Source organism: Dermacentor albipictus, chromosome 10 (genome assembly GCF_038994185.2).
Source record: "Dermacentor albipictus isolate Rhodes 1998 colony chromosome 10, USDA_Dalb.pri_finalv2, whole genome shotgun sequence".
Taxonomy (NCBI): domain Eukaryota; kingdom Metazoa; phylum Arthropoda; class Arachnida; order Ixodida; family Ixodidae; genus Dermacentor; species Dermacentor albipictus.
The window spans coordinates 55,982,767-55,995,516 of NC_091830.1; the positions used below are offsets into that span (position 1 = coordinate 55,982,767).

General features: G+C 43.7%; 1 protein-coding gene and 1 non-coding gene across 3 annotated transcripts in view; both read right to left on the reverse strand.

The window, feature by feature from the left end:
• Positions 1-11,310, reverse strand: part of LOC135917065 (uncharacterized) — a 52,606-nt gene extending 41,296 nt beyond the window's left edge. The window contains exons 1-2 of one of the 2 annotated variants that reach the window (XM_065450557.2): positions 11,199-11,310; positions 3,710-3,861 (exon numbers count right to left, since the gene is read on the reverse strand). In XM_065450557.2, the coding sequence (XP_065306629.1) occupies positions 3,710-3,832 (123 nt within the window). In that variant the 5' untranslated portion in view covers positions 3,833-3,861; positions 11,199-11,310. Of the gene's footprint in view, positions 1-3,709; positions 3,862-10,850; positions 10,944-11,198 lie in introns of those variants that run through there. The other variant, XM_070527233.1, reaches the window with a different exon arrangement.
• Positions 1,170-1,242, reverse strand: TRNAL-CAA (transfer RNA leucine (anticodon CAA)). Its single transcript has one exon. It is a non-coding gene; the product is annotated as a tRNA-Leu (tRNA).
• Positions 11,311-12,750: the final 1,440 nt, after the last annotated feature.

Below are 12,750 nucleotides of genomic sequence, written 5' to 3' on the forward strand. Positions count from 1 at the left end.
CGACCAAGCACCAACAACATCGAAATCGGTCTTCAATATTGCAAAGTCTCTAGAAGCAGCAATTGATGCAGAATAGAAAACGAAAAACCTTGCTCCTGGCCACCTCTTGATCGAAGTATGAATAAGAGCACAAAGCGAAGACCTCCAGCAAGAAAAGAAATTGCTGAGTTCAGCGTGACAGTTTAACCATACCGTAGCCTGAATAGCGTACAAGGGGGGATCTCCGGAAAGCAATTGACGAACGAAACAGACGCAGATGTTCTTAACAATCACCGAACCCAAAGCGTCAGTGCTGTTCGAAGAATCCCCATCCGAAAAGCTAATGAACAGATAAAATTTGGCAGGTGGTGATCTTGATTAACCAGCGCAGCGTTCCAGAAAGAGTAACTGTGGCATGTATAAGTTTTCCCGTAACAGGGTACGTCCTAAATCTGAGAAACTGCTTCTAATGTATGTAGTACAGGTGTGGCTTGCAGTCCTACCGAGCCAGAATTAGGTGTGCCAAATTTGCTGAAAATTATCACCCGTCTGAGATATGCGGCAAAACAGCTATGAAATGTACCAACTACAATGGTCCCCACGCGGAGTTCCTGTGATCTTGTAAAACGTTCAAGAAAGAAATTGAAATTATTCTGCTAAAAGTAAAAGAAATTTGAGTACTTCCGGAAGCACGCCGAAAAGCACGCACTGTATTTAGGCTCACGTTAAGCCGAAGCAGCTCGCCGGGGAAAGGGCAGAGCGGCGTCTCGTGCGTGCAGGCTGCCACTTCAGCTTCACTGATCTGGTCTTGGCTGTGATCGCCCGCGAGCAGCCACTGGCGACTCAAATGGCTTCCGCTTTCGAAGCTAGGCCCCCAAACCCCACCAAGGTACTCCAAACGGGTTCTATTGTAGAATCTAGTGCAGTTCCTGTTCCTCCGGTGCGCTTCCATACGTATATCTTGCTACCCAAGCACGCGGCGCCTTCAGGTAACGAGCTTGTACGAGTGCCTTCAGTGTCGCAGACGAGAAGAAAGGGGGTTCACCGAGGGGCCCGATATTTATTAGTCATATCATAAGAAGCCAACAAGCACTGGCACCAAGGAAAACATAGGGGAAATTACTTGTTCTTAATAAATGAAATGAAGAAACGATAAATTAATGGAAATTAAAGTGGATGAAAAAACAACTTGCCGCAGGTGGGAACCGAACCCACAACCTTCGCATTTTGCGTGCGATGCTCTACCAATTGAGCTACCGCGGCGCCGTTTTCCCATCCACTTTCTTGGGTATTTATGTGTCCTAGTAGAACCCTGGGAGTGTTAGCCAGCGCCACCACTCACAGACCTAGACGGCGGACGTGGAACGTCCTTTTTTTGCCGCAGGTGTCACGAGAACGTGATCTTTTTAGGGTGAAGGCAACTGGTCAATAAACCCACATATGCTACCTGAAGGCATCAATGTTGCCGGATTCGAGACCCTCGTTATGTAATAAACGAGAAGAAAGGGGGTTAACCGACGGGCCCGATTTTTATTAGTCATATCATAAGAAGCCAACAAACACTGACACCAAGGACAACATAGGGGAAATTACTTGTTCTTAATAAATGAAATGAAGAAACGATAAATTAATGGAAATTAAAGTGGAAAAAAAACAACTTGCCGCAGGTGGGAACCGAACCCACAACCTTCGCATTTCGCGTGCGATTTATGAAGCAATGGACATAAAACCCAGTTCACCAGGGAGGTCTACCTCGAAATATCCTGCTTTGTCCACATGTAGAGGGAAAGCACGTCGCCATCTAGTCGCTGCCGCTGGGAAGGGCACGTGAATAAGGATGTCTTCCACTTCTATCTTTCGAGCATATGTATATATATATTCTATTTACTTTATATGTATATTATATTAAACTCCATTATATTAGTTTATCGATAACGGGGTACCTGTAAAGATCTTCGTCTTAATCGAAATAAAGACTACATTGTCTAGCTTGAATTAATCTCTAAGTGTGTTTAAATTATTCAAATAATGAAGTTCCTGAACTCAAGGTGAAGTCATACCACAGTGCAAGTAGTGCGAGCAACACTGGTCTAATACTTCAGACCCGCATATTCGGGTAAGGTGGCCACAGCATGTTTATACTTTCCTGTACACGCAAACCAAGCTTTCACTGCAGAAAAGTACCAATGTTGATATGGGATCCTATAGAACCCTTATACAATGGGTCTCGCTGCCATCGTTTGAGTTTGGGGCCCTCGCCTGTATGCTACTTAACAACCGACTATATATCTTGTATGAAAAATAAACTTAAGCTCAATAAACTAAATGTAGCACTTTGAAAACGGTGGGCTACTTCCCGAAACCGATGTAAAATGCGCGCATTACAATTTTATTGCAACGAAGCTTACGCGCTAAGACGCCGATCCCAGCCTAACACGGAGACGCGTGGTTAATTCCCTCGCCCCCCCCCCTCGGCCTTGGTGTCAAAATGCATCCAAACACCTGACTAAGAATCTACATTGAGACTCTGCCGTCGGCTGCTCTTCCATGCACTGCTTTGTAGTGCAGGGCTAGGTATATGTACGTGTTCGCTTGTTTTTGCGCTGCTTTGTTTATTATTGCAATAATGTCTTTTTTTTGGCAGTCCCTCATTAATATTTCATTCGAAGGCCACATACAGTGAAAGCACAGCCACACATGCAAATGGCAATATCGCAGTAGCTGTGCCCTGTTAATGAGACCACGAGATCCATACCTTGTCGTTTACATGGCGAGATTCGTTCACTGCGCTGCCGTGCAATCATGAGGCACACTTCACACGCTAATGCGAAGGTAATTAAGGGAGCCTGAAGTCAAAGCACGCCGTCTCGACAGCTATTCTGCGTATGGGTTATCGCGGTGTGGCAGTGGCGGTTTCTCCCGTCTCTGAATTTAACTTTCCTCCACGTCGAAAAGCAAATATTTCCTAGATTTGGCCAGATTTTGCTTTTCCACCATAGAACGCCTAAAGACCCCACATTTACAAAAGTTACCCTATATTTGGCATCGCAGGGGTCAGTGCAGCAATACTATGTATCCATCCGCCACACAATACACTGTGATCAAAAGCGGATGCTAAACGAGCTATGAGTGTATCGTGTTAGATTCGAGTCGTCTTTGAATGCGTGCCACGGATCAGAAAATTCAGAAATGCATAAGGAAATTCTTGGTTTAAAAAGAATCACCCTTCGGTTCTCACATCTTATTTCTGCATAATAATAATTTTCTACTACAATAGTGATATTTATTTTGTAGACGTATATAGATATGGGAGGAACGGCAAGGCGAGGAGGAAGTCGGTAACTGCCACCGGAACGGGCTCGACGACTGTCTACTATACAGAAACGAGCAGACAGAAAAATAGAAATGGAATGCAGGAAAAACTGTATGGAAGGACAAATAAATAAGAACATGAAAAATCTCAAAGTTTAGCAGGACACACAGAGTGAAGGACAGACAAAGTGAGACTTAAGTGAAATGTACACAACTGAAGCAGTTAGGCCAACCAGTCGTATACATTAAATTCAGAATCCTTCGTCTAGCCTCCTTCAGTTTTGTCATAATTCATGAGCTTGCGTAGTCATGCAGCGGCTTTCTGTTTCGCCGTTATTCCTCTTACGTCAACCACATAAAAGTCAATGATTCTACAAGGGTCACTGACGATACAACACGACAGGAACAATGTTCTTACCAGTGCTATCTTGTTGGGGTTGATCAGCAACTTCTCTTTTGCCAAGGCATAAAACGAGCATACTGGAATGTCGATGCGCGGGTATGGTGAGTAGATGACGCGATCTTCGATGCGAGCCTTCATAGTTTCAGCAGGCAGGGCTTTTCGAAAAACTGGAAGGTTGCACGAAGTTCCCATTTGTCAGCACTTGTCTCTTAGTATCAGCTTCAATGTTTCCTACATTATGTACATGCCCTCCTAAATGTTAGGAGTGATGATAACTACGATTATTACGCGACCCTAAGAAAGTATTGTGGAAATATTTTGACGCGGTACTTGATCAAAGCGCCGCGTCAATTTTTTAAAAACATTCGCTTCCACTGCAACGCCATATTCGAGCAATAGCTATGTAGCACCCACTAATGGATTATTACCAAGTCAATTTGTCGCTAGTTTCAGCGCTTTTGAACAGCACACCCACAGGCGCTTGCGATTAACCCTACGTGTTGTGCCATATTCCATACTTCGGGCGAAAGTTTAGTTATACTTTAATTGGGGATAAAGTGTTTTATTTAGGAAAACCTTTGTTTAAATACGGCCCTCATTTCGCCAAGCAAATGGTCAATTAAAACAGTTTTCTCACATGTTTTTTTTTAGAATGAATAAAGCGCACAAGCACAAACAGCATCCAACTTACAATGAACAAATACACTAACGAACAAGATATTGCAAAACTGTTTCGTAGAACTTCCAAAATGTGTCTTATTTCTATCTGTATTAGTTGTGTTTTGTTTGCTTGAATTCGCTGTAACTTTATGAGCTTACCATCGCAATCTTTTTTTTTTGCGAAGATTCTGAGATTTTGAGTAAAATTCTGACGTTGAATTTTACTCAAAAATCTTTGATATACCTGGGCTAAGCATCTGCTCACATCGTAAGAAGCAGGACTTATAAACATTGCGTCGCAAGCGCAAGGTCCTAATTTGACTTTTACAGCGAAAATAACACCGGATAATTCATTTCATTTTATTATCTTAAAAACCTCAATCGGGGCATGACATGAGGACTAGTTAACACGTGAACACAAGAAAAGGCAGGTGTTATGGTGAAATGCAAGTTTGAACAGGTTCTATAAAGTGTGAGGGACATGTGATGGCTGCGACATTGAAGGGTAGGTCGTCCCTGTCTTTGGCACCTCGAGGAAAAAAAATGAAGCTTGAAAATGTGCAGTTCGTGTTCGACGACGAGAAACTTGGAGTTGATGGCTGGTGCGCTATGGCATGCGGAAAGATGGTGGCGTGCTGTAAGGAAGGTGGCTGAGCGAGCAGTAAAAAAATCTCATAAAGAGAGAGCGTGGCGATACGACGAAGAAAACCAAGAGATTTCAAGCTAGAGGCAGCCTTTAAGTGTGAAATGCTGTTCTTACTCAATATAAAGAATGAATGAATCTAGTCGCACGCTTCTGAACTGACTGGACTGCATTGATGATATATGTTTGATGAGGGTTGCAGATGGCGGCAGCATATTTCAGTTGTGGTCCGACAAATTATTTGTATGCGAGTAGTTTGACGGGCTGTGGAGCATGAGGGAGGTGACGCCCCATGAACCCAAGAGTCTTGTTCGCTGATACCCGCCATGGTCGCTCAGTGGCTATGGTGTTAGGTTGTTGAGCATGAGATCGCGGGACTGAATCCCGGCCACGGCGGCCGCATATCGATGGGGGCGAAATGCGAAAACACCCGTGTACTTAGATTTAGGTGCACGTTAAAGAACCCCAGGTAGTCGAAATTTCCGGAGTCCCCCACTACGGCGTGCCTCATAATCAGAAAGTGGTTTTGGCACGTAAAACGCCAAAATATATTTTTTTTTCTTCACTGGCGAAGGTACGTTATTCCCATGCGTATTTCAGGAAACATCGTGGGACCGGGTTTCGGCTAAGTACCTACATTCTAGAACTGATTCTACTAGGACGTTAGCAATTCTGCAAGTAGAGAGATAAGGATTACTGTGGCGAGAAATCGAAATAAATTTGCACTTGTTAGAGATCAAGGTCATTTTCCAACGGTTGCACCAGTTCTGCACGTTATTAAGGTCATTCTGGAGAGATGCGTGGCCAGAGATGTTAGTTACGGTAGGAGTAATCACGCAGTCGTCAGTGAACCTGCGAATAGGACAAGATACGTGCAACGAAAAATCGTTAATGCATATTAGGAAAAGAAGCGGTCCTAAGACTACGCCTTGAGGGACGCTTGAAGTGACAGGGAGGGGGTTCGGAGGGGAGTTACTGACAAAGAAGAACTGGGAACGATTAGTAAGGAATTATTTGATTCAATGTACCACGTGAAGATCCAAGTTCAATCTGGATATTTTTATAGCAAGCGGTTATGAGCCAGTGTCAAAAGCTTTAGAGTAGTCTAAAAGGATGGCATCGGTTTGAGCGTTATCGAGATTAACACGCAGATCATTAAGGAAAATGGCTACTTGTGTTTCACATGAAAGCCTTTTACAAAAACCATGTCGAGAAGGACGAAAGCTTGCCGAGTCTAAAAATTTAATGATATATGAGTATATCATTCTGCAAGGAAGATTTTCTGCAATGAATCATCATTCTGCAAGGAACAGTAGTTAATGAAATGGGGCGGTAGCATAGGGGGGAGTCTTCGTTACCTGCTTTGAATACTGGAACGACCTTTCCCACTTTCCGATCATCCGGTAAAGCACCTGTAGACCATGTTTGCGGGAACAAGAGAGTGAAACATGCCGGCTATATATGCTTAGTATTCATTAGGATTTTTGAGTTAATTTAGTCTACACCAGAAGTACATACTTACGTTTTTCAATGATTGCCAGTATACCATCTATCAAAAATACAATGGGTGGCATATGCGATGTTGTGTTAGTAGGTAGTGGAAAGTCTCTAATGTTAGTTTCTTTTGTAAAGACGGAAACAATACTGTGTTGAATATGTTAGCGCACTCGGCGTCCGTGGTGGTGTCACCTGCTGCATTTGTCACGCTGATAGTACGAGCTTCTTGAGGATTTAAAATGCGCCAGAGCTGCCGAGGATTTCGAGTAAGTAAGCTGGGGTAGGTCGACATTATAAAAATATTGCAGTGCGAAGGAGAGGAACAAGGCGATTACGAATGCACATGTGCGAGCACGTCGGCTCCCAATTCTACAAACGTTTCGGATCAAATTTTTGTCGCAACCCACAGAAACTGTGCATCAGTCAACGAAGTTTGCTTGAAGGAAGAGCGGCTACTAAAATCTTACCGGTGGGTGGATTTTCGCACTTTCCCGAGACTTTTCAACAGCACGCTAGGTTGGCGTGCAGCTATGCCGAACGTGCCAAACCATACGGCGTGGTTTGGCAGGCGGCTTACACTGATTCGGCTTACACTCTATCTGCTAACACTGAATAAGTCACCCAAGTTGTCTACTAACTATGGCCACTGGGTATGAGCTCATGGTCGTTTTATCGTCGTCACTAGAGGTTGGTCATCCGGCTCTGGTAATGCAGTCGTCCTGACACCATCGTCCTTATAACGTCGTTCTATATTCGTTGCCACATCGCTGTCGGTATGCTGCAGTGGCTGTTCCATCATCGCGACTTCTGCTTCGTAACCCGAATCTCGTCATACCGGAGTCGTCACACAATCGTTGTCATAAAGGCTTCTTGATGCAGTGGTGGTCCCGCTATTCATGTTTATTTATTTTTATTTGTTTTATTTATAACATACCGAAGACCACACATCGATACTTGCAGGAAGTGCACTCAAGCGTACAAGGCAAATAAGAAAGAAGGTAAGAAAAAAAAATCGAATATAGAAATATAAGTACTATGCAATAAACACAGATAAATATACATAACAAAGAACATATGAGTAACGCAACACATTGGAAGGGTTTGAATACATTGCTGTTCGGGAGCTCCACTACGGTACTATTCTGGGGAAGAAAGGAAATTCGCAATTGTCCTGGCGATATCGGGGGTTAATGCATATGCGTTATCATGACATGTACGCCTTCTGGACACAAGGGTGACGTTAAAGAGGGTGCAAGGATAATTCACGTATAATTAGTCGCTGTAGGAAATTCCCGACAATCACCTGCATCCTTGTCTCTAGGAGAGGAATGTTGTTAGCCATCATTAGCAGTGTGGGAAAATTGGTGCACTTAAACTGAGAACAAATAAAATGAACAGCCTTTCTCCGAGTTGCAATCATGATATTGATGTTACATTTAGCGTATGAATACCGGGAGACAAGGCACGTACCAGCGAACACTCAACCGCCCTTCATGAAAAGGAACGGCGGTGCCTTTGGCACTTTTGACTATGCGTCAGTTGGCCATTACCATCATCATCATCATCATCATTATCATCATCAGCATCGTCGTCGCCGTCGTCGTCGTCGTTGTTGTCGTCGTCGTCATCATCATCATCATCATCAGCCTGGTTACGCCCACTGCAGGGCAAAGGCCTCTCCCGTACTTCTCCAACAACCCCGGTCATGTACTAATTGTGGCCATGTCGTCCTTGCAAACTTCTCAATCTCATGCACCCACCTAACTTTCTGCCGCCCCCTGCTAAGCTTCCCTTGCCTTGGAATCCAGTCCGTAACCCTTAATGACCATTGGTTATCTTCCCTCCTCATTACATGTCCTGCCCATGCCCAATTCTTTTTTTATTTCAACTAAGATGTCATTAACTCGCGTTTGTTCCCTCACCCAATCTGCTCTTTTCTTATCCCTTAACGTTACGCCTATCATCCTTCTTTCCATAGCTCGTCGCGTTGTCCTCAATTTAAGTAGAACCCTTTTCGTAAGCCTCCAGGTTTCTGCCCCGTAGGTGAGTGCTGGTAAGACACAGCTATTATACACTTTTCTCTTGAGGGATAATGGCAACGTGCTGCTCATGATCTGAGAATTCCTGCCAAACGCACCCCAGCCCATTCTTATTCTTCTGATTATTTCCGTCTCATGATCCGGATCCGCCGTCACAACCACTTACCACTTCCAGTGCCTCGCTACCTATTGTAACTTGCTGTACTCTTCCGAGACTGCTAAACGTTACTTTAGTTTTCTGCAAAATAATTTTTAGACTCCGCTCTTCATCTTTGCCTCTCCAGGTCAGTGGGCATGCATTGCAATTAAGTTACTAAGCTAGGCAATATCGTCAGCAAATCGCAAGTTACTAAGGTATTCTCTATTAACTTTTATCCCCAGTTCTTCCCAATCCAGGTCTCTGAATAATTCCTGTAAACACGTTGTGAATAGCATGGGAGAGATCGTATCTCTCTGCCTGACGCCTTTCTTTATTGGGATTTTGTTGCTTTCTTTAAGGAGGCCTACGGTGGCTGTGGAGCCCCTGTAGATATCTTGCAGTATTTTTACATATGGCTCGCCTACACCCTGATTCCGTAATGCCTACATGACTGCTGAGGTTTCGACAGAATCAAACGCTTTCTCGTCATCAATGAAAACTATATATAAAGGTTAGTTATATTACGCACATTTCTCTATCACCTGGTTGATAGTGTGAATATGGTCTATTGTTGAGTAGCTTTTACGGAATCCTGCCTGGTCCTTTGCTTGACAGAAGTCTAAGGTGTTCCTGATTCTATTTGCGACTTCCTTAGTAAATAGTTTGTAGGCAACTGACAGTAAGCTGACCGATCTTTAATTTTTCAGGTCTTTGGCGTCCCCGTTTTTATGAATTAGGATTATTTTGGCGTTCTTCCAAGATTCCGGTACGCTCGAGGTCATGAGGCATATATTATACAGGGTGGCCACTTTCTCTAGAACAATCTGCCCACCATCCTTCGACAAATCTGCTCTTACCTGATCCTCACCAGTCAGTTGATTACAGTTGCCTTGGTGTACTTTTCTTTTTTATGCATGTCATGTTTTTTAAGTGGCTCCTATATGTACGTAAGACAGATCTTCACAGAAATGCCAACTGAGAGTCAGTGCCATGTCACCGTTTTAGCCTTCCTATGACCAGTGTCTTGTGTTGCGCTGCCACGTTACCACTACCCATTGTCAATACTGATATCGAATTCTGTGCACTTGCACAAACCTACTACTTTACTTATCTATATAACCCTGTCTTTACAAGAAAAAGAATACATTGTGTATTATCTCTTGGCTTCTGTGCATGATCACGGAGTCTAGCGGCGCCAATGTCCTCGTGTGTATATGGGTTGTGTTGCAATAAAGCAGTTATGCCTGAGCGGTTCGGTTATCTTCATTCGTCTACGGCACACGGCGCTACTACGATTCCTTCTAAACTGCAGGAATTGCGCAAGTACATTTATGTCATGCCGGTTGGGTCTCACAATGTGCGTGCCACTGGGGTTCATGATGCATATACGTTTGATTTCCGAACATACCTTAAAACGAAAAGTTATAGTTATCTGAACTTCACAGTTTCATTACCATTCCAGTTCCTCAGGCAACGTCGTAGGGTGAATATACACCCTTCCATGTATTGCATCTTGGCAAGTTGTTCGTTGTGTTCTTTGTGTTGTGTAACATCTGCTTCACGAAGTTGAACTATGCGGCAATGTGATGTTATTCAAGTAGTAAGAATGGGGCATGCCATCAAGTCCCGATTCAATGATCTCTGAGCCAATGCAAGAAAGAAATGCAGCATGTCTTTAGGTCATTTCGATACTCCTAAGTTACTTCTCTCCCAGTATAAAATACGCTTGATGTGTCCAGACACACTTATGTGGCTTCGAGAATAATTGATACACAGGCATTTGTACCAACGTAGAGGTCACGTTATCCAGCTATTATTCACAATATCATAAAAGAAAAAGTGCACAGGTTGTGTGAGCTGCCGCTTGAGATGTTCTTAACAATTTATTTCAATTGTAGAGAACCGATCACCATGTGTTTTGATGGCTACATCATAATATACATTTTGGTGGCAATGAAAACTGAACATATTTTGATGCTCCGTACATTTGCCCGGAACGTGCTTGAATTTTGGGGGTTTTATGTCCGCCCTTTAGTACTGTTCGTGCCCACGTATTTCAAACTCAAGGTATGTACCAGCTCGGTTGTTCTACGTAAGTGCAACTCTAGCCATTGAGAAATTCAGAAGTGAGGAAAAGAAAGCATAAGAGGGGAAAGGTATAGGAAAGAGCATGCTCACATGAAATAGTGACAAGAGGAGATGGACAGGAAAAGGCAGCTGTCAAACGGGGTTGCTGTCGGGGATTCTATCAACGTGAAACAAAGACCAAACATGTGTGTTACCTAAGCTGAGGGTCCTAAATGTTCAAGAACTTGGAAATGGCTCGACCGCCATTATACTCCATTCCGGTAACATGGCTAAGCCTCGCGCCGTGATGCGTGGGAGGGTCTGACCTCCGCTGCTCGGGTCCGTGGTGCTGCTAAACGCATCAAATCAGGAGGTGAAATGAAATAGGGAGACAGACTAGTCGGTTCAAAGACACGCTAATAATGTCCAGGTTGCCAAACTATAGCCGGCAACACTTACCCGAACCCCTTCGATTCTTGAGTGGTAGCTGACGTCGTTTCCGTCCAGAACGTTCCCAGCGCCTTTGTGGTGCACGTGTCGCAGCAACTGAATCAAATGGCCGTAGCACGATGAGCCTGCATTGAAGCTTTGGTTTCTCTTGTTAACTGCAGATGTTCAGCTATGCGACGCAGCTGGTAAATGCCTAGGCAATGGGACATATGTTCTGTGACCGGCGATACCTTCGGGATGACGCTTCCATTTCGAAATGCGTCGAAAGAACAATGGCCGGATGAACTGAAGCACCATAAAAATGAGTGCTGTATCAATCTAGCAATGAACTATTGGCTTTGCGAATCAACAGAGAGCTTCATAGAAACGCGAGTAGTACGTATTCTTATTTAATTCATTTAGCCTCGTTTTATTTACGTTCGGGGTCTTTCGGAATTGCCGATGTGAGTGGTTTACAGGAGAAAAACCGTTGGTGTAGACTAAATTGCTAGACTAAGCATGAAAAATTACTCATGATGCAATGCCTCCTCATGCTTGTGAGCATCGTGACACAATATAATATAAAAGCACCAAAATTTCCACCCTTCTTCATACAAATGAGCACAGTTGTGCAGGATACACAAATGGTTTTCGAAACTTGTTAATATGATCGCTAAATTGTTAGCAGGAATGTAAAGAAATACATTTTTCATTTCTACGCGGGAAAGCCACGATCTGCCTATGAGGCACGCCGTAGTGGGGGGGGGGGGGCGACATTACTTTAGAACACCTGGGCTTCTTTAACTTGTGCCTAAATATAAGTACATCAGCCTTATATTATGTCAACCCCACCGAAATGAAGCTGTCATGGCTGGGATCGAACCCGCGTCCTTCGAGCGCCGCAGCTGAAAACCAGAGCCACGTAGCTACCGCGGCGCGTATCTGTCAGTTTTCGTACAATGCTTCTGGTGCTTCTATATTTGTGGTAAAAATGATTGTGTAATACATTGATTAGACACACAATTTTGAACTTTATGCTAGTGATCATTGCGGCGACATTAGCCATGAGTTCGTGACATGAATTCCCGATAGAGAGTAAGGCGGAGATCCAAGTTATCATAATACAATGCTAGGAGATTAATCCCTCGATCCGCGCAGTGCTAAAAGCGATTAATTCGTTGGAAAGGTGGTGTAAGGTGCGCCAGAGTTTCTTCGCGTTGCTTGTCATGATGGGTGGCAACGCGGCTCTTAAAAAAGTTTCACTGTTTGCATTTCTCGTGTACTATAGATGCATGATGTAGAAACCCAGGTGGTCATAATTATACCGCAGGTACCGCGACTGCGTGCCTTATTGTCATTCTCGCACGTGAAACTCGAGAACATAATTTTGATTTTGTTTATACCATTTGGGAGGGGCCGACTGGTTTCGAAAACGATATAGGTGTATTTGTACTTTCTTGTTTGATAACTGATTTATAGGAGAATTGTACAAGAACACGTGTTGTGCACAAGCCATATTAGCGGTATGAATGTATTTATTGGTGAGGCAATCCACCTGTGACGAAAAGAAATTCCAGTTTTT